Source organism: Zychaea mexicana (genome assembly GCF_025766255.1).
Source record: "Zychaea mexicana strain RSA 1403 chromosome Unknown BDB00scaffold_43, whole genome shotgun sequence".
Classification (NCBI taxonomy): domain Eukaryota; kingdom Fungi; phylum Mucoromycota; class Mucoromycetes; order Mucorales; family Lichtheimiaceae; genus Zychaea; species Zychaea mexicana.
This window is the reverse complement of record NW_026516706.1, coordinates 188,546-216,506: the sequence shown is the minus strand read 5'-3', so window position 1 is coordinate 216,506 and position 27,961 is coordinate 188,546. Positions and strand designations below refer to the sequence as shown.

Sequence of the window (27,961 nt, the reverse complement as noted above, 5' to 3'; positions counted from 1 at the left end):
GCCCTCTCGTACTCACTCAACACTACCATTCCTCCTTCCCCCAAAAAAACACATGCTGCCTCGACCATGGCGTCCTCTTCCTTCCCGAAAATAATTTGTCGAGTCAGGGCGATCTATCCATTTTACTCTGACGAACCAGCGTCCCTGAATTTCAACAAAGACGATTGTATTGATGTGCTTGCCCAGCTTGATTCCGGCTGGTGGGACGGATGGTAATTACTACCCCACTTCAAAGTCAATCAGGAGGACAGAGCGAATGGAGCACCGTTGCTTGATACTAATAAGAAATACGTTTGTTCTTATAGGTGTGGCGGATCGCGCGGTTGGTTTCCAAGTAATTATGTCGAAATCATTGAAGGGAACTCTGAAACAGCCGTGAGCAATAAGCAGCAACGACCCCCTGCAGCTGCGGCCAGTTCAGCTGCAAGTGTAGCACGGCCTGAACAACAACAACAACAACAACAACAACTACAGCAGCAGCAGCAACAGCAGCAACGACGACGACGGGCATCGAAAAGACACAATAGTGCCGGTCAACGTGCATCCATCCGCACACTTGGCGGTCTCAATACCAAACACCCCTTCTCAGTATCGCCACCTAACAATGCACCAACCAGTTTTGGCTGGACAGCAAGCAACCGTATGAGTCAAGCTAGTTCAGCCGACTCGCTCCCTGACGGCTGGTCAGTTCAAGTCGCTGAAGACGGCTCAACATACTATTATTACAACCATCGAACGGGCAAAATGCAATACGATCATCCAGGCCATGTTTCCGATGGCGAGTATGACAGCCAGGAAGATTACAACGATGGACAGTCCATGATGGATAGCTATTCAGACGAAGAATATTACGACGAATATGACGATGACGACGAGTTTCGTAACAACTTCAACAATAACCGAAAACGGCTATCGAGTGGCAGGATGAATCGGCTGAGTATCGATTCATTGCCTGCCAATGTAGAGACACCTGAAACGACGATCTCTGATGGTACTGGTGGCGGTACTGTGTCCAATGTAAGGAAGCCAGCCTATTTTTCAAATGTCCCCTCTCCCCCACCCCCCCAATTTGTGTGAGATTGGGTATTCATGCAATTTGATAGGCTATGTCTCAATGGGTCGAGCGGGTAACTCCTCAGGGGCGAACATATTATTGTAACCTGACTACCCAAGAAACAACGTGGGATTACAACGAAATCGACAAAAACACTGGAAGACTAGTACGTCGATACTACGAGAAACACATCTACAAGAATGAGAGCAACTTCTCGACTTGACATACTTTTAACTCACTTTTACCAATCAATTAGAAAAACGCCAAGGATTCCGATTCAGATCTCGACGATGCAGCTGGCCAACCACAACATCGCGGGGTCAACTTCCCGGATACGTTCGATCTCCATGACGGCGAAGCTGATAGAAACGCAGCAGAGAACGCCGAAGAGCCGTTGACATGGCAGAAGTTGTCAAGCAACATCGCGCTGGCTATTCATCATTTGAACACCGCAGCACAGCGCGGGGAACGAGAAACGTTTGTGCAAGATGCATCATCAATTGTCATCGCTATCCGGATGATGCTGTACGCTTCAGGAACGCTGGATAAGGAGTCACCGCACATGCAAGACCGTCTTTTGCGCGATCCTCACCGAGCAGTGATGGCAGCTTTGTCAAAGCTCGTTCTGTCCGTTAAAACGGCAGCAGAAGTGTCACCAACTACGATGCAGCCGGAAATGCTCTATCGTGTACAACGAGACGCAGGCGATGTACTCGCATCAGTCCGCAGTTTTGTCACAGTTTGTCAAGAAAAGCGTATCCGTGTCGAGCAGGTAAAGCCCCAGCTATTGATCGACACGCATCAGCTTGGTATTACGCCGAATGGAAATCTCGCGCACGAAATTGCGATTCCTTCACATCAGCAACAGCAGCACCAAGGCAATAGCAACAATGATGTTAACGACAGTGACAAGGACAGCCGACGGGCGAGTGTAGCAGATCGATACAACCAGGGACTGGTACAGAAGGCGAAATATCCACTCAATCAGGATCTGATTGTCAGCTTGCAAACCCATGCGAATCAGGTATACGGCTCAACAGACGCACTATCGAAAGCTGCAGCATTCATATTGACGATTCGCGACGATGAAAGGAACGATGCGGACGACGAGAATTACGACGATATGGAACGCGTCCGCAACAGCAGCCGAGCACGATCCAACGTGGTGATTCTGTTCCGTAACCTGTCAATGCAGATTGGCCAGTATCTCAGCATATTGGAAGACGTCGATCTGAGCAGCGTGGATGGCACCAGAATACCGTCGCTGGGCGAATACCGCGTCAACAAGCAAAAATTGTACAATGCCGTCGGCTATTTATTTGCGGCGGTACAGACACTCAGCAGTGACGACGTCAATGTGGCTCAATGTGTGACAGGCATTGACAACGCTGTCCAGTCGGTAGAAAACACGATCGGCCTTATTTTTGCCAATGTGGAAGACATGGTGCAGCAGCGCAAGAACTATTTTAGACAAATGGAGCCACGGGACAAAGAAGTGCCGATGTCACCCGTGACCGCCAGCGGCCCCTACGACGAGATTATGATTCCCAGCAACAGCAACGTCAATGACAAGGACGACGAGTTCACCGCGTCGTCACCAGTTTCTAAAACGCGCAAGGTGCAGCTGACAAATCGCAGCAACGGCGATCGGACACAGTGGTGCCTCGGCTATGACTATGCTCCAGAGGAGATTGTGTTTGTGTCGGACGGCAATGTCAAGGGCGGTACTTTGCGGGCGCTTGTGGAACGCTTGACGTTGCATGACACGCTGGGTAAGATAAGCTTGCTGTTGTGTAACATGGCAAATGTAGCGTGTGTGCTTCGTGTGGCCCGGTGGTGCGTGTGTGTGCAAAATGGCCTGATTTTTCTTTTCTTCTCGTTCTCCATGATTAATAGACACGAGCTTCATTGCTACGTTTTTGTTGACATACCGATCGTTCTGTACAACTGAGGAATTTTTGACGTTATTGGAGCAACGTTATAACCTTCGACCCACAGAGGGTCTGACGCCGTATGAGCTCGAGACCTGGACCGAGCAAAAGCAAAAGCTTGTCCGTTTACGGTAAGTGGTCAACGCAACAAAAACAGCTGGGCGATGGGAGGAGTTTATATCACAGGCAATCGGACTTAACTTTTGGTTTGTTCAACCAAAACACAGTGTCTTTAACGTCATGAAGAGTTGGCTTGAGAACTACTACAATGACGAAGACGAGTTCATTCTCGGCCGGCTCGAGTTCTTCACCAACACAGTCATCCGTGACGCGTCGTCATTCTCGGCAGACCAGCTGAATAGACTCATCCGCAAGCGCAAAGAGCTTGATGCCAACGGTGGCTTAAAGAAACTCGTACCCAACGCAATGGCAGGCCCACTGCCGATCATGCCCAAAGATATCACGCGTCTTACGCTTATGGACATCGATCCTACGGAGCTTTCTCGGCAACTGACTTTGATGGACTTCAAGTTGTACAGCAGCATCCGACCCATCGAGTGTCTAAACAAGGCGTGGTCGCGCGAGGACACCGAAGGAACGGTAGCAATGAATGTTAAACAGTCGATTGACTACTGCAACCGCCTCACGTGCTGGGTAACAGACAGTATCCTGGCAAATGAGGAAGCCAAAAAACGTGTCGTGGTGATCAAATACTGGGCTCAAGTCGCTTCGGTACGTTTGATGCAAAAGTTGTCGGGAAAGTACTTGAAATGGCAATAATAGCTGACTCGATATCTTTGTTACACACTCGTATAGCGCTGCCGAAGTATGAACAATTACAACACGTGTATGGCTATCATTTCAGCTTTCGACAACAGTGCCGTTGGCCGTCTGAAAAAGACCTGGGAGGTGAGTATATCGAGAACCAAGGGGTATCCAGGATGGCGAATGGATGTACTAATAGAGCTGCGTTACCATAGCTCGTGGGCAGTCGAACAACACAAGGTTTAGGCAACATTCGGAAGCTGATGGGCGCAAACCGCAACTTTACAGAGTACCGAGAAATGATCCACTCCGTGAACCCACCCTGCATCCCGTTCTTGGGCATCTATCTACAGGATTTAACATTTATCGAAGACGGCAATCCAGACTACATTCACAAATCTGCCCGCTTGATCAACTTTGCCAAGCGACAAAAGGCCGCAGAAGTTATCCGAGAAATCAACCAGTTCCAGTCACCTCCATATACCTTCACCACCATCCCAGAACTGCAATCATTTATCAAGCAGCACCTGGAAAGCAGCCGGGATCTCGATAACTTATACGAACGAAGCTTACAACTCGAACCACGAGAATCTGCTGCTTAAAGGACTACAAGATTCTGTCACAAAAAAACAACATATCATACATGCGCACGCACACATTTTCTCTTCCCTTCCCTCTCTCTCTTCCATCCTCCAGCACATCATTCCGCATTGTTTCTACTTTTTCCTTATTTGTAAAACTATATATCCCTCTGTGACTCTTCTGAACCTCTACTACTTACTGCATCGTCCACCCGTATCTCCTTCAAAGACCCGCACCTGGAACTGCTCAGAAACTCCAAATCCTAAGAGCAGCTTCCCCGTTTCATATATTGGATTGATGCATTACACCTTGTAATTTTTTTATCATCTAAATAAATCAAAAGAGTTTTCTCTTGTTTCTGATTTTGAATCCCTACATTGTCACCAATATCATGCATGGCAGTCAACGTCGGCACAATATTCTGCCATGACATCCCAGCCAATCACAGGCCTCTAAATTGTTTTTTCCCCTGCCAACTCAGTTTTCGCCTTCTCTTTCCTCTTCTGCCCACCTTTATAAACCCCACAATTCCTTGCACACGTCTTGTCACTTCATCAACCATTTCTTATTGTTGTCTCAATCAATAGTTACTGACTGATTACTCTTTTCTCCTTTTATTTTTTTAGCACAACTGTAGGAATCGGTCAACAACAGCACGCGATTGATGACGACATTCCCAGCGTCTAGTCCTTTCCCGACTAGTAGTTCTAGCGACCTGTAGCCCTTTTGTTATAAAGGCGTGCATTCATGAGGAGGTTGAACCTGGGAGTAGCACTGCACAGGGCCTATTCAACTAGGTGTGTGCAAGAGGCTTGTGAGGTCTACACCAACAAAAAGCCGAGTGAAACCGTCCCGCTTACTTGCATTGAGAATGGAGTTTAGCTTCTACCGGCTCCTTTTCAACCTGGAGCCGACGCGTCAGCGAAGATGAAGTTCTCAGTCATGAACCTGTAAATGCACGCCCTTGGACATTACAACTACGACTACGAATACAACTACGAATACGAACACGAATACGCGTACGCACACGAATACGAATACGAATACGAATACGAATACGAATACGAATACGAATACGAATACGAATACGAATACGACTGCGACTGCGACTACGACTGCGACTACGACTACGAACGGTACAACGAATATAACTCAACCAAAGGGAAAGAACAAGAATAGGAGATGAAGAGAAGCAAAACTTGCAAGTGAAGTGCAGGTTGACTGTTGGTTATAAACTCTGTATCGTTCCTGCTTTAGCTTTTGCTTTGGCTTTGGATTCATTCTCGAATGAACAATATTTTTGGAAGCTAAAGTAGTGCCACCTCCTCGTGGTAGCTTCTGGAAACATTGCTATCAAGCAGTAACTAAGAGCACTACAAATATCACAGTAAACATAATAAATTTAATAAAATGGCTTTTCATATAAAAAGCATATTATCTCTATGGTTTTTGATACATCTTTTGCTTGGTTTTTTATACGTCTTCTTGGTCGCATGCAATCTCGAATCATTGCTAAAAACAACATCAAATAGTTTATTTGGCGTCATTAGAGCTATTGTTGCTGAGCGTTATGTTGCATCCACTTGTGGATCCCGCCTTGTGACGAAGTGGCCCATTTGTCTGGGGATGCATCAGTGGTTGTCTGGTATATGTAGTTTGCGCGGATGAATTCAGTTATTTAAAACATAAAAGCACGAACAGCCGACCCAGTTTATCAATTAACTCTTAAGGGAATGCTCATAAAATGGCGAGCTGCATAAATGTGCAAATAATGGCGTTTTTCTCTCTCTTTGCGTGTGATGATAATCTCGCGAAAGGCGTTGTTGGTCTGGAATAAATGGATTAATATGATGTATTTTGGTTGCTTGCCATGACGACATGTACACTTCAATGATTGATTTGTAGTCTCTTATTTTTTATGGTTCGAAGGGATGTCTTGCTGAAATAGCGAGACTTAATATTTATAATAGAAATCCTTTCTCTTCAAGAACACAAGTCACTCTGGTCTATCTTTGTCGTCTGTTTTGGTAGTTCATGTTGCCTTCCGCATGGCTGCTTTGTAGGTACTATCGATACAATTACATATATGTATGCAATCATCAGTTCACCATCTATAAGATGGAACATAATTTGATAGAGGCAGCAGTAAATACGAAGGTCGAGTTATATACAATTCGTTTTATTTAAAGATGCGTGGCGACGAGTCAGAGATAACAAAAGACAAAGTTTTCAAGTAAATACAAGATAAGACAACACTGTGAAACTGAGAACAAGATGCGAGCGTCTCCCATATTTATTCAGGTCAACATGGCCGTTAATTCGAATCAATTCTCCAAATGACTGTACGCAGTTGAGAAAGAGCTCTACGTCAGTGATGTATCTGCAGTACTGTACATTGACGCTGGAAACATCAAAACACATAAAATACCAAAGGCAAACTTTGGCTAATTAAGAAAAGGCAGCAAGAGAAATATTGGCAACATTACATCATTAGAGATCTGTACAATATATTCTCTTACGTTACAACATACTTGTACAGCAATATTCTAAACAGACAGTAGGTGCGTGTAGCTTTTTCAAATTAGTGAAGGATTCACAAAATGCAAATAAGGGTACTAAATATTAAGTGATGGTAATTAATAATTGTTATTAGATTAGTCTCTGATAATAGTAATGCTAGTTCTGGAGAATATAGAATCTTTTCGAAACGAAAGCTGTGCTGGTCCATATTAATCGTGCACAGACGGATAATATTTTTAAAAGAATTACTACTGCTAACTGTAAACCAGATTATTAAAAGGGACGCCATTGTTGTAACCGGATAATTAAGAAAATAGTAGATTAAATATGTGTATAATAAGATCAACGGAGGGATTAATACAAATTTTATGGATTGTCTCCAACGCCCTATTTTGTTTAGAACATGAACAGAAGAATCATCAGAAACTGCAATACTTCAGTGCCGTATTATTGCTGTGCCATCTGATAGGGTGACTAGAACTGACCTTGTGATTAAATCCAAACCACCAGATGAGAAATGCAGCGACAATAATCAGTACGAGAAAGATAAAGAAGCAGCACCACTTTTTCTATTTTGAGTATAAAAAGAGGTTATTAGTCTCAATTTTGACGCCTTTGTTATGGGAAATACCGGGTATATACATCTTTTGCATAAAAATAAACATACTGCTCGCGTTCTTTTGGCGATTTTGATAGCTTGATCAACATGCTTTACACCTTTTTCAATGTCGTCTGCTGCTGTGGTCGTGTGATCCTCGATCCGGTCCAATGTCTGACCTTGTTGCTCAATAATTGTCTGCATGTCTTCAAATAATTGATGGAGATCCTATAGATGAAGTACCAGTTCTCACTTTCTGTGAGCCGAAAGTTTCTCACCTCTAATAGTTTAAAATGGGTTTCCGGTAACTACTGACCAAAAGAACGCGTTCGATTTTTTTGATATCGTCATTTCGTGTTTGTACTTCAGAGAGAACAGCATTTGCTTGGCCGTTACGGTTAGAGTTCATCAGCTAATAAAGCAAAATGCATACCACTTGTTTAACTATTGTTTGCAGTCTAATTGTCATGCAATGCAAAAAAAAAGCCGCATCATTTTCAATTTACGCACACTTTGGGCAAAAACTTGATTCTGCTGATCTGAATCGATAATCTGGTCGATTTCACCCTCGGTGGCATCGGGTTTTACTATCAATCATGTATGGATGTTGCCTAAGTAATGGATTAAGTCAACACATCAATAGAAATCAATAGCTACCAATTCGTATCTGACGCTCTACTCGTTGGCGATATTTTTTTGCATATCCACGTTCCATATCTTGGAACCGCTGTATTAGATGAACGAACTCCTGGCGAACGCGGTCGGCTTGTGTTTGTCGAATTCTTGCTTCTGATCCCAAATCACAATATCCAGCCAATGCTAAATAAATTGATATAAGGTGGCGGGTCCGACGGCTTTGTCGTGAGTATTTTGTCGCTCAGACTATAATAATTTGCTCTTGAGCAATTTTATAAACTAACTTTTTATCCTTTGCTTAATTTCTTGGTTTTGTCGTGAAATATCGTCAATCCCCGAGTCTAACTGCTTGGCATGACGACTTGAGAAATTGTCAAGTGATGCATCGTGTAATCGTCCGATACCGTCGATGCTATGGTTCACTTCACGGATAGCTGCTGTAATGGAATCAACCTAGTGAGATGTAGTAATCATCAGTAGATTAGAATCAATACAAAACATACAAAAGGATACCCTGTTTCTTCCCTCGGTCCCACCCCTTCTTCTCACTCCTTTTTGACTCCAACCTCCTCAAGAAACCCATCCATGGATTGCAGGTCCGCGACTTGAACTTTTTCATCCTGAGTTGTTGTGGAGCGCCGAGCAGATGCGTATTGACGTGACGATGGTGGTGGTGATGCTGTTCGTTGCTCTGCCCTTGGCGATGGTCGAGTAGCATTAGTGTTGCTGCTAGTATTACGTCGAGGTCCAAATGCTTCTGTGCTGGATCAGCATTAGAAACCAAGCAGAAGAATAAAATACATTAGTGCATGAGAAAAACAAGTTTTTCTAAACTCTGTTATGCATTTAGTACCTGTCAGTCGAACCTGCGGCCGCCTTTAGGTTTGTACATTTTATGATCAAAGCAATGTTAATAGTGGGATTGTTCGCAGGTTCCTTTATGCTGGGCAATTTAAAAATCAAGGCGAAAGCCATATAGTAATAACTTACTCGTAAATCTGCCATGCGGTCTCTGCTGATGGTATATCGTTCTCTTTTATTGTTCATTATTTTTTGGCGGGTATAATATCTATTGCAAGAGCAAGTAAGGAAAGCGAGACGTATAAGAACGAAACAAAAGAGAGAAGAAGAAAAGGGACCAAACCCATCTTTTTGATTAGGTTATTCAGGAATTTCCCATAAAAAATAGCGAAGAAGCACGTTGAAACGAGAAAAATAAGGAAACAACGAGGGGGTGGGGACGAGGGGAAGAAGGGGAAGATTGAGTCGGATGAAGAGTGCGTGCATGTTCCCTTTGGCAGAAAAGGAATAGAGTGTATATAGATATGCGTTGCTGCTCTTTTTTTATGATTAGGATATGCCGCCATATAAGGTATGTGCCAAGTAGTAGTAGTAGTAGTAGTAGTACATAGTGGCAGTACAAATGGTAATAGCGTTCTAATCTTTGTTTGTGTGCTTATCATGAAAATACTTCCATAACGCGATGCGTCAACTGTTTGGTGCTCGTGTAACCATGATGGTGGTGGTGGTGGTGGTGCATAAACCAGCGCGGGTGACACTCGAACAGCAGGGGCAGCATCCACCGCTCTCCAGGTCGAGCTTTTGCCCAGCCCGCTGGTGTCGGATGTACGCTATAGACGAAATCCGCCATGGCATCCAGGGGTTTCCAGTACGCGATCATCGACTTAATTTTAAGCGACGTTGACCTCTTAGTTGACATCATGTTTTGTCCGTCCAGAGTCACCTTGTACAGCGATGGGTCGCGCAACACTCTTGAGCTAAACATGCGGAAACCGGTGTCTTGATTGATGGGTTTAAAAGTGAATCGATGAGCGTCGTGTCGGACCAGCTTCATGTCGAGTGCGCAGCGCCAGCGAGATTCTTGGTCAAAGTATAACCTCAGTGTGGATTCTTTCAGTTTGTCGGCTAGGATGTGGTGCACGTTGATGATGTGGTAAAAGTACAGGCTTGTCGAGCAGGCGGTAATAAGGTCGGAGACGGTGAGATTGTTAAATATTAATAGTAGGATTTCGCTTGGAAGCTCTGCTAGTTGTGGTCGTATTGCTGTTGACAATGATACTGATGACGATGCAGAGGAGGTAGTGGACTCGAGAGAGCATGAGAATGGAGAGAATACTTTGCTTGATCGTCTTTGTTTCTTTTTCTTTCCGCCGTTGTAGGAATGCACTGGAGAGGAATCGGGGAACAAGTGTGCGAATGTAAGCATGATGTGTGGGAAAGCCAAAGGCGGAATTCTAGGAAGGTGATAAGATGGCAAAAACAAACAACAAGCGAAAGAAAACAACTGAAGCTTTTATATTGGATATCTGCATCGTGATTAGATCATCTGCGGCCAATCGAATGGCGTGAGAGACGAAGAAGCCCTCTCTTCTTCCTGTAAGAGTAGCGTGACACTTTTCATTTTTACATACGCACGTTCTGCTATTACGTCGTATATATATATATATATATATCACGCATACGTACGCTTCCGTCTATATTCTTGTCCTACACCGAGAAATCATTCGTCGTTTGCTGTGATCCATGCCATCTCTACTTGGAAGCCCAGAATCTGCATTCAATGCATAATTGTGTCGTGAATGATAAAGCGACTTCATGACCACCACAAGAAGCCAGAAAAGGAAAGACCTCTGGAGTAATGCTGTTGTGTGCTACTATCATTCAAAGATGGGAAAAAAGCATACTGTTGCGTCACGCCATTCTTCTTGACAATATAGCCTTTGCTACTACCACTACTGGAAAAAGCCGCCATTTTGTCATTGAAACCCTTACTTGACTTCTTTCTATTTGTACCTCCGTTGTCGGCTGCAGCAAGAAACAACTTCACCCCCGTCTTCGTTAGCGGATTGCATATACGATGCACCAATGACATCGAAAGATTTCCACATTGCTGATTATCGTGGATATATGCTATTTATTGAACTTCGTGCGCATTCAGTTTAACCACACTCATAGCCCTATAAAATAACCCATCCGCCATTATAACCATCACCAAGCTCAAAGCCATTATGCCAAGTCCATAAGCCATAATGCCAAGCAGAAAAGCCCTATTTTAAATAGTTCATAGCAATAGTAAAAAGATATAAAAGCAAAGTAGTGTGTTCAATAAATGATCAGTATCTTAATCCTCTGAAATATATTTGTCTTATTGATAACAGCTTACAATAATGTCGTCACGAAGTCCTACTGTCCGCTTCTTGGAGCGGTCGGTTTGGACTTTTAACATCGGTTGCAGTTCTTACCGACAACCGACAGCGAAGAAACAGCTATACGAAAAATCGAATAATCTATCTAAAGGTGACAAGTGCACATCTACTCAATGCTCGTGGGATAGGGAACGTAAAGTATTATATAACTTATGAGAAAGACGCAGGCGACCTTGATCTACGAGTTATGAGTTGATTTACGTCATTGAGTGTTACACACGCATTTTTGGCTTGCCTGGCCCGAGCGGGTTTGTTTTCGTTTGAAGGGGTTTACTTTTTGCAGCTCCTCTCTGTACATCACATCTTACGATAATTACGCGACATTGACGTAAAACCCATGCAGTCTATATATATATATATGGGTTTCTATCCTTGCAATTCAAATTTCGAGCTATCTTACATTTCAAACATTTTAGCAATAACAACAGCAACACCATAATCAACATGATGCTTAGCAGAGTCTGCCGTCAACAAGGAGTCATTGGTCGCAACGCCGCCTCGTACCGTCGGGCCTTTACAGTGTCACCACAGCAACAGGTAGGTTGTACAAAGCAGTCGATCCATCGTTTCATTTGCAAAGCTGCATAGGCGGGACCACTGACTTCTATACTATAGCGCTCGAAAAGCACCATCGACAAAGCCAAAGAAACCTTAAAGGTAGAGTAGCCCTAATTCGTGAATACAACTATTGAAAGCAGCTTTATCGTTGGAAAAGCACCGACCCCATTGTTATTTCTCTCTACAGCATCCAGTTGAAAGCGTAAAACAAGCCGGAGAAACTGTGAACAAAAAGACCGGCAAGAAGCTTGCCGAAGGCATTGAAATGGCTGAGCATGCCACTGAGAAAGTAAAGAACGTGGTAAGTCTGTCGCTCGTATACCGATAAACAGTGCTTGTGTGTAGCGCACAAATGCTCACGACTACCCCTTCTACTTGACGTATAGCATCCTGTTGAAGGTCTGAAGAACGCGGGAGATGCAGCAAATAAGAAGGCCAAAGAAGAACTAGCCAAGGGCATGGATGCGGCAGAAGGTGCCACTGCAAAGGCCAAGAATATGGCAAGTATCATGTCTGTTTCTACACTCCTTGTTCTAATACCAATTGATGAGAGTGCATGAGCTCATCGTATTTCTTCGTACTTGACAGCACCCTGTAGAGGATCTGAAGAAGGCAGGCGACAACGTGACTAAGAGAGCAGGCGAAGATTTGGCCAAGGGCATGGATGCGGCACAGGACGTTTCGGAACAAGCCTCCAAAAAAGCTCACAAGACTTTAGACGAGACAGAAAAAAAGGCTGACGAAGTCTACAAACAAACCAAAAAATAAAACATCATGCTGAGTTTTCCCTCCATTGTAGCAAACCATCTTTGCCCCCCTTGCAACTTTTCTTCAATCGTGTGCTGTTCCTTTTGAAATGCGTCCACTGATTGCACTATTCTTGTTGTCCGTTCTGTGTCTTATTCTGACATCGGCGTACTTTGTGATCTTCCCTTCTGATGATGATGTACATTTGTCTGGAAAGACTGGACTCGTCAACTATGATGGTGATGTCATTAGTGCCAAGATGGGCAATGCCACACAAAAGTATGTTTTATGAAGTCAAAGAGCAGAGAACGATTCGGTTGTACACGAGAACTGCGACATTAATAAGAGCACAATTCTAAACCAGAGCCGAAGTTGGCCGTTCCACGTGGAAGGTAAGAAAACAGAAAGAAAACAAATTGGTGTACTGAGCAGATCCATAAACCTGGATATATGTTATTTGAACTACAGCTCCTTCACACGATGGCCGCCCAATATCCTGAGAATCCTACAACAGAAGAGCGTCAAGCATTGCATCAGTTTTTCTTGTTGCTGTCTCGATTGTATCCATGTGGTGAATGGTAAACTGCAGAGATAAAGAGGGACATAGTAGACAGACGACAATGGAATCTATTGTAAGGCTAATGCCTTTCCGCTTTCTAGCGCCGCCCATTTTCAGCTGTTACTTCAAAAATATCCACCACAAACTTCATCACGAATTGCCGCATCACAGTGGGCATGTGCTATCCATAACAAGGTGAACGAGAGGTTGGGAAAGGAGATCTTTGATTGCTCAGATATTCAGGACAAGTACGATTGCGGATGTGCAGAGGATGGAGACACGACAACCGCCAAAACGGAGGAATCAACATAGTAGCAGTCGCTAGGCTATATACATCGAGTCACGCTTCACCAGACAATATACCAGTTGGTAATGATGCCATTAGTCCAAACGACCTTTGCATGCAATAACTTCTTTTTAAATTTCTATCACTATAAAGTCTTATTAACCATTCTTTTAGCATGGATGACATCTGTTTTTGTTATGTTACTGGACTGTTCAATTATGTTTGTAAACCTTGCGAAAGATCGTCGAAGAGACTGCTGATACGGTGTAGCGTATAAATCCATTTTAAAACTAATAGAGCGTTATAATTCATACTTGAAATTGCGCAGCTGGGTTGTTATATGCTCGTGTCTATCAAAATCTGAAGACCCTGCAACGGCAACCATCTCACCAAACACGTTCCAGCTCCTGCTAACTTAAAAAGTGGCGTGTAGTTTTCTTCGTAGAAAGGGTGGTCATCTAGTACAGTCAAACATACTCTTTCGCCATGAATTATAGCATTATGTGTATCGTATGTGCTTTTTATGAGCTCCTCGATAATCTACACGAACGTGCGACACGTAATAATAAAAAGCAATAAATCTACTATGAAGTGCTTCGTAGAAACCGCAGGTACACTCATCCCAGCTGCTTTTGTTGACAAGAGGAACAAGAGGAGATAATGCATAATAGGAAGCTTAATATTTCACCAATGCGTTATCAGAACGTGTTTATGATACAAGCTAATAGCCATAATATGTGGTTTATGCAGCATTTATGCATATGTTTTTTCAAGGTTATCTTTTATGATAACAAACTACACAAGATACTATGCCTTGTCTACTACAATTATACATCTGCATAGATACAATAATTCAACAAAAGAAGTATTTGAAATACTGCACATTGAAATATATTGCAACAGCTCTTTAAACCTGGGAACAGAAAAGCAGCTCTGTGATAATGGTCCCACGCAGAGGTTGTTTCTTTTTTAAGAACAGTAGCCCGCCCAATTATTTGAAACTCCATGCAGAATATGGTCGGGCATAGCTCTTGTTTCAGTTGTTACAGTAGCTCTTTCTTTCTCTTCTTTTGTAAAAGAAGTAGTAGAAAAACATGGACAATAACTTTGCGCCAAACTCGCCGGCGCCTGCAAGCGATCAGAACAGGCTTTTGGATGAAGTTGTGAATGTGGTCAAGGTGCAAGCCCACCAAATGAAGAAATGCTTGGTAAAAATAACATTAACATATACTTAAATGATGGTGCTTGCGTTGGCGGAAGAGAGTGCGTAACAAAGACAGATAAGCAAAGGATAATAATCAAAGCAATTGACTGTGTGGCTAGGACAACAATCGTTTGATGGACGGTCTCAAACATTGCTCTAACATGCTTGCAGAATTACGTACTTCAGCCTTGACGCCTAAAAATTATTATGAACTATGTAAGGAAATAAGGGAGAAGGAAGAGCCTTGTGTGTGTGTTATTATAATACGGGCGGCTTTGTTCTTAATCTTTTTTGCTCCAACTCAAAATTAATGATAGATATGGCGATCTTCGATGCATTGAGACACTTGAGCATCTATCTCACAGAAGCGCATCAAAGCGGACGACATCATTTGGCCGATTTGTATGAACTTGTTCAATACGCGGGCAACATCGTTCCACGATTATACTTGATGATCACGGTAGGAGCTGCGTATATGGGCATGGGCGATGCTCCAATCAGAGAAATTATGCGGGATATGATGGAAATGTCGCGTGGCGTCCAGCATCCTATTCGTGGTCTGTTTCTACGCCACTATCTCAGTGGATTGACGCGTGATTATCTTCCAGAAGGTGAAAGCAAAGGGTAAAATAACACTCATTTTAATTTTTTTGGGTTGTGATGTGGTACAACGTCGATGATGGCTTCAATAACAAGTGGATGGGCGCTTGGTGATCTTCGCTTATTAACGCTACTCTTATCTAATAAGACCAGAAGGAAATGTGCAAGAATCAATCGAATTCGTCCTTACAAACTTTACTGAGATGAACAAGTTATGGGTACGATTACAGCATCAAGGCCATTCTCGCGATCGTGAAAAAAGAGAAGCAGAGCGTAAGGAGTTGCGCATTTTAGTTGGTACGAATCTCGTCCGTTTGAGTCAATTGGAAGGCGTCGATCTCGAAACGTACAGAACGGTAGGCTGGTTCTAAGGACATCTTTAGCGCGAGGAAGTAAATAGGGAAGTTTGAGTAAATGCTGATGCGGAAAACAAATAGAGCATTTTACCAGGTGTCTTGGATCAAGTTGTCAGCTGTAGGGATGTCATTGCCCAAGAGTACCTTATGGAAGTCATTATCCAGGTGAGCTAACCAGTTACCAAGGCTGATGATAAAAGGGCAAAATTTCTTACTAGTTAATGTTCTAACACATATTTGAAAATTAAAAATAGGTGTTCCCTGACGAATTTCATCTTCGTACGTTGCAACCATTCTTATCAGCGACCGCACAACTTCATCCCAAAGTCAATGTCAAGCAGATCATCATTGCCCTCATCGACCGCTTAGCAGCATATGCCGCGCGTGAAGCGGATGTTGAAGTTTCTCAGGAGAAAAGACGTGCAGAAGAAGATGCAGTGCGTCGTGCTGTCTTGGCAAAGAAACGACAAGCTAATGGTGAACCAGAGCCCGAGCAATCGCTGGCACCGGCAACAACTGAAGAGAAGGAGGAGAGCAAACCTGAAGTAGAAGAAGAAAAGAAGGAAGAAGAAACAGGAGATGATGAAGAATCTGCTGCCGTCAAGAATGAGGAGGAAGTAGAATCGCCACTCAATAACCCAGATGCAGAGCCTGATGAAAACAAAGAAGATGAAGAGGCTCAGAAAGAAGATGACAAGGAGGACACGGCGCCAGCAGCTACTGTTGAACAGCCATTGCAAGAGGAAAGCGAGGAAAATGGAAAGATTAAGAAGGAAGAAGAGACTGAGGAGGATTCCGTCAAACGGATTCGTGGTATTCCGGAAGATGTTGAATTATTCCAAGTCTTTTGGACTCAAATTGTGGAGCTTGTCAAGGTAAATTATTGTGAATTTTACAAAGCAAGGGGTTTTTTTGTGTTTGATTACTAATGGTTATTATTTTCTTAGGTGCGACCTGATTTATCCATCCAAGATTTGACGGCACTGCTTGTTTCCTTGATTAACTTGTCCTTGTCGTGCTATCCCACCAAGCTCAACTATGTGGATCAAATTCTTGCCTTTGCTAAGGAAAAGATGACCGAGTATTCCGACTCGCCTGATCTGCATTCCAAGGCCACTGAAGCAAGCTTATTGGCCCTGCTGCTTGCCCCTATCAATCAGTACACGTCTGTGCTTACCTTGCTGGCTCTAGAAAACTATCAACTTTTGCTCGCACTCCAGCCGTTCACAACACGGCGGGCTGTTGCACATGCCGTCATTTCCAGCGTGCTAAAGAACGAGACAATCATTGGTACTCCCGATGATGTATATGGCGTATTGGAGCTGTGCCAAGTACTCCTGTGTGACCAGAAGGATGCACCAGTTGCTACCACCACAGCCGCTTCGCCAACGTATGCACGTGGCAAGAAGCCTGAGTTCACCAGTATTGAAGAAGAAGAATATGTTGAGGAGCAAGGATGGATTGCGAAGATGGTTCACCTTCTTAGATCGGACAACGAAGATACACAATTCTTGGTAAGATTTTCGAGGGGTGTGTGATTATCAACGAAACTTATCTTTAACATTTCTTACTGCTTATGTATATAGCTTTTGTCCCAAGCGCGAAAACAATTAGCAAATGGCGGCGACCGTATCCGATTCACGTATCCATCGCTTGTCGTCTCCGCCGTCAAATTGGCAAGACGGTATCGATTACAAGAGTCTCAGGTAGATCACTTGCAAATGATATTAGTTTTACAAACACCAGTTACGAAAAGTTATATATTGACCCATCATTATATAAAACATGTAGGATGAGGTTTGGGAAAAGAAAACATCAACACTATTTCGATTCATCCACCAAGTCGTTTCCACACTCAACCACAAGTGCGACTCGCCTGACATTTGCCTGCGTCTATTCTTGCTTGCAGGACAAAGCGCTGACGAAAGCCGCTTTGAAGAAATCGCGTATGAATTCTTTGTGGAAGCATTTACCATTTACGAAGAGGCTATTTCCGAGTCCCGTGCCCAATTTCAAGCAATCATCAGCATTGTCGGTGCTCTGCAACAAACGCGTGTTTTCTCAGCAGACAATTATGACACATTGATTACGAAGGCGGCACTGCATAGTGCTAAATTATTGAAAAAGCCAGATCAGTGCCGTGCTGTATACCTTTCATCGCACCTGTGGTGGATGACGGAACGATCAGAAGATGATGATAGAGAGCAGCTGTTCAGAAACGGCAAGCGTGCTCTTGAATGTTTGCAAAAGGCGCTCAAGATAGCTGACAGCTGTATGGATGCGGCAACAAATGTGGAACTGTTTGTCGAAATATTGAACCAATACATTTATTATTTCGAACGTGGCAATGATGCGGTAAGTAGTGAACATGAAGTTGATTATTGACGTTATGGTGCAATTTCCGAAAGAGAAAGAGTGAGAGAGATACTGATATTGTAATGTTTTTAATGATAGGTAACGCCAAAGTACCTCAATGGCCTTATCGACTTAATTAACACTAACCTCAGCAACATGGATAACCCGGACCAGCATCCTCCCGCTGCCAATTCATCATCCCTCGTCGAGCACAATGGCCAAGTAGCCGAGTATGCACACCGACATTTCCGCGCTACACTGGCACATTTGCAGCAACGAAAAGCTGGATCCTCAAGTAATGAATGGGAGGGTGCAAAATACAGTGAGATTGATGCAGGCGACTTGTAATCCAATCTTTCCCCTCATCATACACCAAATAAAATCAAGAAAAACAAAAGAAAAAACGAAACTTATTACAGGGTTGTGAAAGTGGTAAAATTTCATTTATGTTTTAATAGTATGGAGATATTCGCTTCGGTACGAGTTGTCATCTGCGTCAGGACCTATTGTACAGGTTACAATTACGAAATTTTCATCAGTGATCACGCTATATCTGGTGAGAGTCAAGCCATATGACATCCAAACGTGAAAGAACTTACGGTTGATAGCAACCCACTTGGGTTCATCCTTGAAAAGACGCAAAGCCTTTATATAGTTCTTAGTGTCGGATGTGAAGCGGTGATAGATACCTGCAGGCTGTAACATATACAATGTAGAGGAACTTTAGCATGCATGGTGATCGTAAAACAACATGTTGTACGAAAAGCACAAAAACCTTACCAAGACAAGCATATCATCCTTTTCAACCTGGATCCGGATCCACACATCTTCTTGGTCTCGGACATCAAAAAAGCCAGTGCCATCAAGCACATAACGGATTTCTTCGTCTTCATGAAGATGTCTAAATATACGTTAATGCATACAATTAGTTTCAAAAACAGCCGACTTATTCATGTCCTATGTATTGGACTTACTCGGCAAAGAACATTTTCACTTTCTCTTCGTAGACGTCGCCCATTACCTCGGGAGAGACAACAATCTATTGCCATGACCCCAAAGTCAGAAATTGAAGAAAAGTTGAGCGACTGTTACAGATACGTACCTGATCACGATTCTTATAGTCTCTTTCCTTGGCCAAAGCATTCAAATCGTCAAGGGCAGTAGGGCCACTGAATCGCCAGTACAAGACACCAATACGCTTTAAGTCCTCGACACTTTTGTTAATGCCAGTGTCGTGAGCTTCCCGTTGGTCCGAAGTATCTGCAGTATCATAAATGTAGGCACGCATAGTAGATGTTTATTACAATGCAGGAATGGGATAAAAGAGCTGGGGAAAAGAGAGTTGCGTTTGTGAAAACGGTGCAAATGAAGGTTTCGGTGTTTCACTTGCAGCGAATTGCAAGGTGGCTCATTTTTATTCATATTTGACGCATTAATCTTAACCTTTTCCCCTCTCTCGCCACATATGATTCTTGCTTTCCTTTCCCCTCATACCTCATGATAGTTGACGTCCCTTCTTAAAAAAAACCCAATTACAAATGCCTTCGAAGACGCGATCCAAAAAAAGTAAAAAGAGCGCATTTAAAATTTATTGTTGGCTATTGATTGATTGTTGTAGGTGGAAGATATATAGTCTTAAAAGAGGTGTGGATTTGATGTTGTTGAGTATATGTGTGTGTGTGTTGGTGAGTATGTTTTTAAAATAATCTTGCTAGGAACCCCAGTAAAAGGTATATAAGCTTAGTGTGGCCGGGACAAAATCATTCATTACCAGGTTTATTTCGACATCTGAAGGAGACACAAAATAAGTTAATAACGTGTACCAATCAACAATACTTGCTTTGAACAACTTGCATAGCGCAATCGTAATACATTACCATCATCTTGACAAACTCTTCGTAATTTATCTGACCATCCTGGTCAATGTCAGCCTCACGAATCATTTCGTCGACTTCTTCCTCCGAAAGCTTTTCACCCAAGGAAGTCATGACATGACGCAGCTCAGCTGCCGAAATGTAACCGTTGCCATCCTTGTCAAAGACCTTGAAAGCTTCCTGGATCTCCTCCTGGGAGTCGGTATCCTTCATTTTTCTAATATTCAACAACAACAGCAATGAAAAAGAATGATATCAATACAAGCCAAAGCAGCATGTTGTTCTCAACGCGTAAAACAAAAGCATACCTTGCCAACATGGTCAAAAACTCGCTGAAATCAATAGTACCGTTGCCATCGCTATCAACTTCGTTGACCTATATAAAGTATCCCACTGACTTTGTCAGTAACCATACTATTTCATACGCTTCTCTCCCTCTTCTTCCCCCAAGGCTAATAATCGCCTCTCTATATACATATATACAACACAAGCACACGCGATACTCCTTTTCCCTCCTTGCACTCCTCCAGAAAGAAAAAGAACTCTTGTCGCTGTTCTATTACCATATCCTGAAGCTCAGCCTCGGTAGGGTTCAAGTTGAGGGAGCGCATCACGGTACCCAACTCCTTGGTGGTAATGGAACCATCGTTATCTTTGTCAAAAAGCGAGAAAGCTTCGCGGAACTCGGTGATTTGCTCTTCGGTAAGTTGATCAGCCTAGTGTACACATACTGCATCAGCTACTTTCTTTGTTCGAGTTCTTGTTTTCTCGGGTGGGGTTTTTAGAAATGTAATTGTGGTAGCAGTTGGGCAATTCCTTCTTCCTTTTTTCTCGAGTTAAAGTGGGTGCTCTTTCAACTTTTTTTTTCAAAAGCGATGGGTAAACGAAATATAAGATAACTTTATAGTTTACCATTTCTGCAATTCAGATGAACTTTGAGTTTTTAAGAGAGAAAAGAAAAAAGGGAAACAGGGAGCGCTTTTTTTAAAAAAAAAAAATCGGGTGCCTGTCGAAAATTGATTATATGTGAAGCACACGCGATATCACCAATAACAGACGTCACCGAGGTAACACAAATGGACAGGTTCATATTAATGAGGGACTGCATCAGTTGATGCGCGATCAGATAAAGCTGTTTTTCTTTAAGAAAGGTCTCTCGTGTATGTTGTTACAGTAGCAAAAAGGTCGATGTTGCCTAAACTTCTACGCTCTTGGAAGGTGCTATAAGCTTTGGAATAATCAAGTGTGAATGATAGGTCAGCATTAAAGATCCTTAGCGAACCTGCTAGCCTGCATCCACCCCTGTTTCTTTCCATATTTATCTCGATAATTTTTTGAAACAGGTTCGTTATAAGTATGCGAGTATAGTTCTAGGCTCACAGCCTACATAAAGCTTCAAGGTCCGGGGAATAACCGGAGACTCCATCAGTATTCGCTATCCGGAGAACACAAAGGTCGTATTGCGCTGTTCTGCTCAAGAGACCAAACAACTGCATACTAATTCTATATTCGTACTATAACCCCCACTTGGCAGCTTCAAATGAATTAAAAAGGCACATAAATATAACAATTGCTGTTTTCGTGATATTGAACTGCTATGGCTACGCGTTACACTTGTGATTGTACACACCTTTTATCTACTATTCTGTTTTCAGTGCTTACAACACCCTTTCCGTAATACAGAACCCTATTACTGGTACAGGTAGTTCAATTGCTGCCGGCTTGTTGTGTAATATGTATGTTATGATTTCGATGTTCTATTGTTTTATAACCTAGATTCAACGCACACTGTTCTACAACGAATCGCTAAATATAGTACAAGATGCTTCCATGGTCACATAAGTGTATACCAGCAATACTACTATTGGAGTGGGCATTTTGTGCAGGTTATTTTCTGGCTCCATGATACATCGCTTAAAAGCCTTCAATGGCGAGGAAATGGTAATTCTAGTCTGTTTTGTGCTGGGTACTTTTGTGAATTCTGGCGAAAGTGCGTCGTGTTCAATTATTAGTTGTTATATACAGCAGCAAACTTCATGGTTCTCTATAAACGTATGTTGTGAAACTGGGTAGTTGCAACCCAGAGTGTTCATATAATGGTAAGAATGGGAGAAAGAAACTCTAAAAAACTGTGTTTTGCTGTCGAACTTTACGTTTCACTTTAGGCATTTACAAACCAAAGTGTCCATTTTCTCGACACTTTACGCGGCAGGTAAAAACCAAGGAAGCTGTATGAGCTCCAAAGGAATCGTTTATTAGGGATTATCGGGGTGGATTAATATCACGAAAACCCCATTTTAACTATGATACGCCCGAACAAAGCCAAACACAGTATATGCATCAACAATGACCAATTATATACATAAAAGTTCAAGGAGAGAGTTGAAACATATAGAATACATTGAACTACAATTGTTTAATTTAAGTGAGCAAAAAAAAGTATCATCACCGTCATACTAACAGTGGGCTGTCAATAACAGCAAAACCTGCAGCAACACCACCCTCTTTTGTTGCATGTGCCTTAGTACGAAGCAAATGCCCTCCGATCTCATTCACGCTGGCCTTGTCACCATCACTAATAACAGAGATATTTCATCAGCTCAGGTTAACTTCCCAATATAACCGTACAGCCACACTATCAACGGCAGGTTAAACCGGAACTTACTTTAGATAAATGCCATAGATGCCAAGCTCGCTGGCAACTTCTCCTTCAATCAGCTTGCCTTCACGCACCATCAAATTCTCTAACGGCGGGCTACGTATCAATTCCATGAGGATAAATGCTGTGCGTTCCTCATTTGACAATTTATTCAATGCTTCGACGATATCATCGCCGTAAATATTGTTGCCACCGCCTTCACGTTGAGGCTTCATGACAAAGCGTTCGGGGCTTTGCAATGCCAATTTGTATGCCTGCTGGCCTTGTGGTGAACTGTCGAAAGGGTAGAGACCAGTGAATGATTCGCGCAAAAGTTCTGCAGTATAAACATCGACATAGCGTTCCAATCGTCCAGGAACGGAGAGCAGTTGCTGAACCTTTTTGGCACCAACGATTTGATATGCGACAGTAGGGCATTTAATCGAAAGGGATCGCTCTACTTTGAGTCTTGCTGCCCATTCCTGAAAGAAAAAATAAGAAGTCATTAACCATAGAAGTTAATATTGCAGTAGCAGTGAGGGTCACCCCACGTGACAATGGTGCGACGTAAACGTTGTTGTTGGTTTTGTATACGGGATGTATGGAGTTATGCTAGTGCCATGTGCCCATCCGTACATTTTTCCCGCCAAACCAAAACTTTGCTAGCCTCTACCCCTCTGAGGTCCGGGTGCCTTTTTTCTAAATTGTACCTTGTGTGACGGGAAATCCGTTGGAGCATACCCAGAACGGAAATATGCGACCGCAATTTCATGACCCTCACTATATAGAAGCATGCGTTACGGATAACTCGAATAATCACCTACATGAACTAAGCGAAAAAGACTTACATTGTCAAAGTTTTGGATTTTGCATCGAGTTTCCCACTGTCCTCAATTTCCTCTAATGTGCGACGCAATAAGCGGATGCCGTGACTATGGTGAATTGTGAAATTACCGGTAAGCATTGAACTTTCCACATGTATGGTCGCCCATGCTAAGCCAACCCAAACTAGCTTTGTAAAGAAATACCTTTCTAATAGCTCATATTCTATCCATCGCTGATCAAACGCGTTGCGTTCGCCTGGCTGCACAACCATCATGACACGTGCACTAAAACAAACAACATCATCACCCGCACACAATCAGAATCATAAACAGACGTGTAACTATAAAACAATATTTAGGATGCTTACTTGGGGTTGCCATAGAGTTTCCAAGCACTAGCGATGCCACCGGCAATCGCTTGGATAGAGCGATTTTCGGGTAGTTGATCTATGTTGATTAGTCCGCCGGCATATCGCTCAGAAGCCTGTAACAGATATCTGCATAACACACACAAAATAGATGTAGTGTGGTGTGCGCAGGTCCCACGAAATAGGAGCCAATCATCGTCAGAAGACTTGACATCATTTGGTGGAAAGACAAGTGCTACACAAACCTGTGTAATTTGCTAGTCCATGTGCTTAAACTGCCGAAACTCGATGCAATCGTATTAAATTCTACTTGCTGTATACGTGCAGTCTTTGCATCAGCGCCTGGTTCAGCATGGAGCAGATAATCGCAACGATGGATGCCCAGAGAGGCTTTCTATCGACGACAACAAAGTTTTTTGTTTCAGTATCAAAAGATGAAATGACGAGAACGCGCACATACTGGGATAAAACATCCTCCTTGTTCTCTCTCCTCATTCTTAGTCTCTATCCTTTTTATTCACCGTTGCTCTTCCTGATCTCTCTATTTCTCCTTCATATCCCCCAGAGCGGGCGAGAATTAGCGTACCTGCGCAACGCCTTCTTCCTTCACTTTGAGGTATATATCGTACAGTTTTTGCATGAAATCATCAACCTCTGACAGTCTAATCAGTGCAATTGCATCAGTTTCTTTTTCTAATCCTCCGGGGAGGCTATGGTTCTCACTCCTCTCACCCGATCTCGTCCCTCTCAATACATATACAAAGTACTCACGCACATACTCCTCTTCCTCACCCCATCTTGTCTTAATTCCTAGCCCCTTACTCAGCAACGCACACACTTGGAAAGCACAACAATCCCTAATACACTTACGACTCCATAACTTCAGAGATAAGAGCATCGTCCTCGCTCAGTTTATGAATAAGGGTGTTCCAGGGCTGTTGCAGCCCCTTTGCCTTTTCGAACTCTGCGCGCGGGAAGGGTGTCGGGTAAAGGGTAAAAGGGGCGTGCGTCACCAGACTGTGATTAGCAAAATCGGCAACTTTGTCCTGAGACGGTCGAACCAGAAGGCCATGCGCTTGTGCCCAGTCAATGGCATCAGTTAGTAAAGCCTCGCGATCTGCATCCGATTGCGATGGTGGGTACGTCATTATTTGATTGAGCAAAGACAAGAACGCGGATTTTGAGGTTATCGGCAGTAAAGAAGAAAAGAAGAGGAGTGAAGAGAGAAAAAGATAAAAAAGAAGCCAAAAAGTTAAATACACATGAACGCGGTACACTCACACAGCTTTAGATGACAAATTCATTAAATGACTGAAGCAGGATAAATGAATGTCCGCTAGCGTACTGTATCATGTATATTTCCAGTCCACACACACACACATATGAAGTGATATTTGCGTCCTCTGAGCTCGGGCCATTCCAGACCCACACCATTTGTCAAGCATGGTGCTTAATAAGCGATGTTATCCAAGTGTACCTTGACCTGTGTACCCCCAGAAAACATATTAAACTGATGCAAAAGAACTAAGTTGTGGATGACTTGGCTTTTTAAGCGGGTTCTTTTATATCACTTTGGTTACCATCGGCCTTTGTCGTTCATGGAAACGAGAGAAGGAGGAGGGTATGGTGCTGGTGCTGATAAGTTATGTTGACCAAGTATAGCTTGACATAGTTCAGACCCACAGAAATCACGATAAAAGAGAAGTACATGCGAATAAACAAATTTGTTGTATATGGCTTGACTTTTGGAACGAGAGACCCTTTAGCCATTTCAGCTACCGTCGACATCTGTAGCTCATGAAGCAAAACAAGACGACTAAGGAAAAGAGCGGGCGTGAAAAAAGGATGTAAAGAAGATGAAGAGAAGAATTTCATCAATTTGATGCTGATGCTTTCTTGTCCTAAAGACAGATTATTTCTTGTTGCTTCTACGAGCAAATTGTATCTGAGCTTTTATTTACTTTGCGCGCTGTAATAAGCTACCTTATGATGCCTTCTCAATGATGAGAGCAGCATACATTTTTCTTTAGATTATAGCTTATTTAGTAAGAGGCTATATAACGGTCGCATTTCGCATTCTTGTCGCTTCCTTGCGGTGCAGTATTCAAGACAAATGTACATACATAAATAGAAAGTGGTGCTTCGGCTGGAAAACAGGCGACGGGATAAGAGGAAACGTAAGGTCCAATCAATCTACTAATGGGATGGCGTGACCTAAGATATAAAGGAGGAAAAGAATAGGTAGAGAGATCAAAAGGCGGGATCAGCACATCGTGTGTATTCGGGTGGGTGTGAGGGTGATGCTGTGTGGACTGATTGTGGCGTTAGATCGATAATTCGAGCGATGCTGGATACAGGTAGAGCACGTTGGCGGGAGGCAGATTTCGCCTAAAAGACGAATACGATCTTGCATTGATGGTGAATCTGCAATTACTATGGGCACAGTTATACGCAGTATTGCAATGAGCGCCTTTTTGATACAGCTGATTTGCGCAGTATAAAATTTGAAGCATATCACAATACAAAAACGCAGCGCCAATATGCAAAACTTCATCCTGGCGATGACGCTCTGGTTCAGCTTTCTCCACCGCGCGTTAGCTACTCTGCTCTCTCAAAGGCATTTTAATGGTAAGTTCCTCAATAATACAAGTTTTGCTATGGCAATTCTGAAATGTCGTCAAGGTAGCACATATGATATGCTTAGTATCTTTCATGTTATGTATACTCTGTCTAGATATCATTTCTTCAATACGATTTATAACTATTGCATGTGTATGATACTGGTTTTTCTCTTTGAGCACAACGTCAATGACATAGTTTAAACCCCAAGAAACCCCACCCCCACTCATTTTATTGTAGTCCGGGATATGGTACGCCATTTTATCAGCCGCTGACAAACACAGTGCTGAGCATTGATAACGAATTGATCAACAGCGCCTAATATCCCCAATTTCTCTAATCGGTTGTGGATATGGCGCACTCTGTGATAATTTGTAACTACATTAGTCATATTTATATCATGAGTCGTAAGGAATCAAGTGAAGTAGGCATTTGTCCTGAATACTACCATGTCTTTTTGTTCCTTGAATATCTCCTATCACCAGTTTATAAATATTTAGTTATCGTGCTCACTTCTCGCAAGGAGAAAGAAGAAAAAGAACGATATATAGTGAATCCTCCATAAAAGTCATACCACAGACCTTTACATATTAACTTTTAATTATTATAGCAGTCTTTCAAGCAACAGCCTGTTTATTTTTGTTAAAAACAAGCTACTTCACACTTTATTTGGCATATGTAACATCTTAAGAAACGTTATCTTCTAAGCTTAATGCTTAATTAAAAGGATACTACTTGGGTTATTACCTGTGAGCAGATTTTGAGCAAGCGAAACTACATTATGCACAAGCAATATCGCGAGACTGGTATGTATTACAATAAAACGATTAACTATAACTAAGCATCAAGGTCAGCCTTCATAAACTATATTTAGAGTACTCTTGCTTTTTTCTATCTGATTATCACTTTGATTTTTGGAGGGTGAGAGCCGTTGCTGGAACTACGTTTTAGTTCAGTATCTCCTACATAAAATACACAAGCGAGTCAGTGGTCGGTACCATGTAATGCTGTAGCAGTCTTGTTTCTCTTTGCAACGACAGCGATACCGGAGAATTGTCAGGTTAAAATTGGAAGAAGCTTAAAACAACACGGATACAGGGATGTCTGGACCAGAATAAGCCTCTTCGAAAATCAAATAGCATAGACTGCAATACTTTAAATACTCGATATTTTTTTTAATTGCCCACTAGTGCGCCACAAGGAATAATAAGTTCTGTCTTGTCAAACAATGCATCATTGTTATCTGAAAAGGTGGAAAAGGAAGAATACAACGTACAACTGACTCTAGCCATCTACAGTTCTGGATAACATGACTGTTGATTCATCGCGTGAATAAACCATCTTTAAGATGGTCAAGATTGCATATAAATTGCGCTTCGAGCATATTATATATATATACATATTACTCTATTGATCACCAATCAAGTCGTTGCTGCTATCATTGTTGCCTGTCTAAAAGTGGTGATTTTCCACTAAATGATACATGAGAATGTGTGCGAAAACATGCGACTTACTTTCCCGGCAGACATCATTATGTGTAGCCGGCCTATGAGTATGCTGGACCCGTTATCTTTTTTTTTAACAAGCTCGACTGTGCCAAACCCCTGGATATACCCTTCTAAGGGTTGCTGTTTTAAAAGTGGCTCCTCCAGGATCTCGA

The 27,961-nt window shown here is 42.6% G+C and overlaps 10 protein-coding genes across 10 annotated transcripts; 4 read left to right on the top strand and 6 right to left on the bottom strand.

The window, feature by feature from the left end:
- Positions 1–66: 66 nt before the first annotated feature.
- BDB00DRAFT_873044 (ras guanine nucleotide exchange factor domain-containing protein) lies at positions 67–4,352 on the top strand (the record flags this gene model as incomplete). The annotated part of the gene is made up of 8 exons (XM_053127038.1): positions 67–212; positions 306–1,017; positions 1,104–1,220; positions 1,311–2,826; positions 2,951–3,116; positions 3,213–3,717; positions 3,802–3,894; positions 3,966–4,352. The coding sequence occupies 8 exons, from the start codon at positions 67–69 to the stop codon at positions 4,350–4,352; spliced, it is 3,642 nt and encodes a 1,213-aa protein (XP_052979090.1).
- A 2,595-nt stretch (positions 4,353–6,947) lies between these two features.
- BDB00DRAFT_418431 (t-SNARE) lies at positions 6,948–9,339 on the bottom strand. Its single transcript, XM_053117308.1, has 10 exons — positions 9,077–9,339; positions 8,940–8,962; positions 8,653–8,848; positions 8,371–8,539; positions 8,108–8,269; positions 7,961–8,037; positions 7,767–7,862; positions 7,520–7,678; positions 7,338–7,421; positions 6,948–7,239 (listed from the first exon to the last, which is right to left on the bottom strand). Exons 1-10 carry the CDS (start codon positions 9,131–9,133, stop codon positions 7,219–7,221), a joined length of 1,044 nt encoding a protein of 347 aa, XP_052979089.1. The 5' UTR covers positions 9,134–9,339; the 3' UTR covers positions 6,948–7,218.
- BDB00DRAFT_418434 (uncharacterized protein) lies at positions 9,100–9,744 on the bottom strand. The gene has a single exon (XM_053117309.1). It carries the CDS (start codon positions 9,547–9,549, stop codon positions 9,133–9,135), a length of 417 nt encoding a protein of 138 aa, XP_052979088.1. The 5' UTR covers positions 9,550–9,744; the 3' UTR covers positions 9,100–9,132.
- BDB00DRAFT_418427 (uncharacterized protein) lies at positions 9,340–10,501 on the bottom strand. The gene has a single exon (XM_053117307.1). The coding sequence runs from the start codon at positions 10,311–10,313 to the stop codon at positions 9,546–9,548; it is 768 nt and encodes a 255-aa protein (XP_052979087.1). The 5' UTR covers positions 10,314–10,501; the 3' UTR covers positions 9,340–9,545.
- Positions 10,502–11,757: 1,256 nt separating this feature from the next.
- On the top strand, positions 11,758–12,639 carry BDB00DRAFT_873040 (uncharacterized protein; the record flags this gene model as incomplete). Its single annotated transcript, XM_053127037.1, has 5 exons — positions 11,758–11,850; positions 11,929–11,970; positions 12,059–12,172; positions 12,258–12,375; positions 12,470–12,639. The coding sequence occupies 5 exons, from the start codon at positions 11,758–11,760 to the stop codon at positions 12,637–12,639; spliced, it is 537 nt and encodes a 178-aa protein (XP_052979086.1).
- Positions 12,640–12,650: 11 nt separating this feature from the next.
- BDB00DRAFT_826538 (FAD-linked sulfhydryl oxidase-like protein ERV2) lies at positions 12,651–13,762 on the top strand. The gene is made up of 4 exons (XM_053123730.1): positions 12,651–12,897; positions 12,983–13,010; positions 13,087–13,196; positions 13,279–13,762. Exons 1-4 carry the CDS (start codon positions 12,728–12,730, stop codon positions 13,487–13,489), a joined length of 519 nt encoding a protein of 172 aa, XP_052979085.1. The 5' UTR covers positions 12,651–12,727; the 3' UTR covers positions 13,490–13,762.
- A 795-nt stretch (positions 13,763–14,557) lies between these two features.
- On the top strand, positions 14,558–18,326 carry BDB00DRAFT_873038 (vacuolar protein sorting-associated protein 35; the record flags this gene model as incomplete). Its single annotated transcript, XM_053127036.1, has 10 exons — positions 14,558–14,671; positions 14,787–14,883; positions 14,985–15,291; positions 15,416–15,623; positions 15,705–15,788; positions 15,878–16,498; positions 16,571–17,137; positions 17,210–17,329; positions 17,415–17,978; positions 18,078–18,326. 10 exons carry the CDS (start codon positions 14,558–14,560, stop codon positions 18,324–18,326), a joined length of 2,931 nt encoding a protein of 976 aa, XP_052979084.1.
- A 96-nt stretch (positions 18,327–18,422) lies between these two features.
- BDB00DRAFT_883343 (Acireductone dioxygenase ARD family) lies at positions 18,423–19,266 on the bottom strand (the record flags this gene model as incomplete). The annotated part of the gene is made up of 5 exons (XM_053128225.1): positions 18,423–18,481; positions 18,578–18,674; positions 18,759–18,879; positions 18,953–19,017; positions 19,081–19,266. The coding sequence occupies 5 exons, from the start codon at positions 19,264–19,266 to the stop codon at positions 18,423–18,425; spliced, it is 528 nt and encodes a 175-aa protein (XP_052979083.1).
- A 206-nt stretch (positions 19,267–19,472) lies between these two features.
- Positions 19,473–20,849, bottom strand: BDB00DRAFT_826534 (calmodulin). The gene is made up of 5 exons (XM_053123729.1): positions 20,765–20,849; positions 20,416–20,568; positions 20,161–20,228; positions 19,856–20,069; positions 19,473–19,766 (listed from the first exon to the last, which is right to left on the bottom strand). Exons 1-5 carry the CDS (start codon positions 20,765–20,767, stop codon positions 19,755–19,757), a joined length of 450 nt encoding a protein of 149 aa, XP_052979082.1. The 5' UTR covers positions 20,768–20,849; the 3' UTR covers positions 19,473–19,754.
- Positions 20,850–22,088: 1,239 nt separating this feature from the next.
- Positions 22,089–24,953, bottom strand: BDB00DRAFT_826526 (glutathione synthase). Its single transcript, XM_053123728.1, has 9 exons — positions 24,553–24,953; positions 24,269–24,344; positions 23,928–24,076; positions 23,683–23,811; positions 23,519–23,599; positions 23,339–23,422; positions 23,201–23,270; positions 22,518–22,972; positions 22,089–22,427 (listed from the first exon to the last, which is right to left on the bottom strand). The coding sequence occupies exons 1-9, from the start codon at positions 24,828–24,830 to the stop codon at positions 22,304–22,306; spliced, it is 1,446 nt and encodes a 481-aa protein (XP_052979081.1). The 5' UTR covers positions 24,831–24,953; the 3' UTR covers positions 22,089–22,303.
- Positions 24,954–27,961: the final 3,008 nt, after the last annotated feature.

What these genes read in the sequence shown, in the direction of transcription:
- BDB00DRAFT_826538 (XM_053123730.1), top strand. Translation starts at nt 12,728, where the DNA reads ATGCGTCCACTGATTGCACTATTCTTGTTGTCCGTTCTGTGTCTTATT. An exon ending in ATGGGCAATGCCACACAAAA is followed by an intron (nt 12,898 to 12,982) that starts GTATGTTTTATG and finishes ATTCTAAACCAG; the next exon opens with AGCCGAAGTTGGCCGTTCCA. An exon ending in TTGTATCCATGTGGTGAATG is followed by an intron (nt 13,197 to 13,278) that starts GTAAACTGCAGA and finishes TCCGCTTTCTAG; the next exon opens with CGCCGCCCATTTTCAGCTGT.
- BDB00DRAFT_418434 (XM_053117309.1), bottom strand. Translation starts at nt 9,549, where the DNA reads ATGATAAGCACACAAACAAAGATTAGAACGCTATTACCATTTGTACTG.
- BDB00DRAFT_826534 (XM_053123729.1), bottom strand. An exon ending in AGGCTGAGCTTCAGGATATG is followed by an intron (nt 20,229 to 20,415) that starts GTAATAGAACAG and finishes TACTTTATATAG; the next exon opens with GTCAACGAAGTTGATAGCGA. An exon ending in TTTTTGACCATGTTGGCAAG is followed by an intron (nt 20,070 to 20,160) that starts GTATGCTTTTGT and finishes GTTGAATATTAG; the next exon opens with AAAAATGAAGGATACCGACT.
- BDB00DRAFT_826526 (XM_053123728.1), bottom strand. Translation starts at nt 24,830, where the DNA reads ATGACGTACCCACCATCGCAATCGGATGCAGATCGCGAGGCTTTACTA. An exon ending in ATCTCTGAAGTTATGGAGTC is followed by an intron (nt 24,345 to 24,552) that starts GTAAGTGTATTA and finishes TGCACTGATTAG; the next exon opens with ACTGTCAGAGGTTGATGATT. An exon ending in AGGAAGAAGGCGTTGCGCAG is followed by an intron (nt 24,077 to 24,268) that starts GTACGCTAATTC and finishes TGTCGTCGATAG; the next exon opens with AAAGCCTCTCTGGGCATCCA.
- BDB00DRAFT_418431 (XM_053117308.1), bottom strand. Translation starts at nt 9,133, where the DNA reads ATGAACAATAAAAGAGAACGATATACCATCAGCAGAGACCGCATGGCA. An exon ending in GCCGCAGGTTCGACTGACAG is followed by an intron (nt 8,849 to 8,939) that starts GTACTAAATGCA and finishes ATGCTGATCCAG; the next exon opens with CACAGAAGCATTTGGACCTC. An exon ending in AGAGCGTCAGATACGAATTG is followed by an intron (nt 8,038 to 8,107) that starts GTAGCTATTGAT and finishes CATGATTGATAG; the next exon opens with TAAAACCCGATGCCACCGAG.
- BDB00DRAFT_418427 (XM_053117307.1), bottom strand. Translation starts at nt 10,313, where the DNA reads ATGCTTACATTCGCACACTTGTTCCCCGATTCCTCTCCAGTGCATTCC.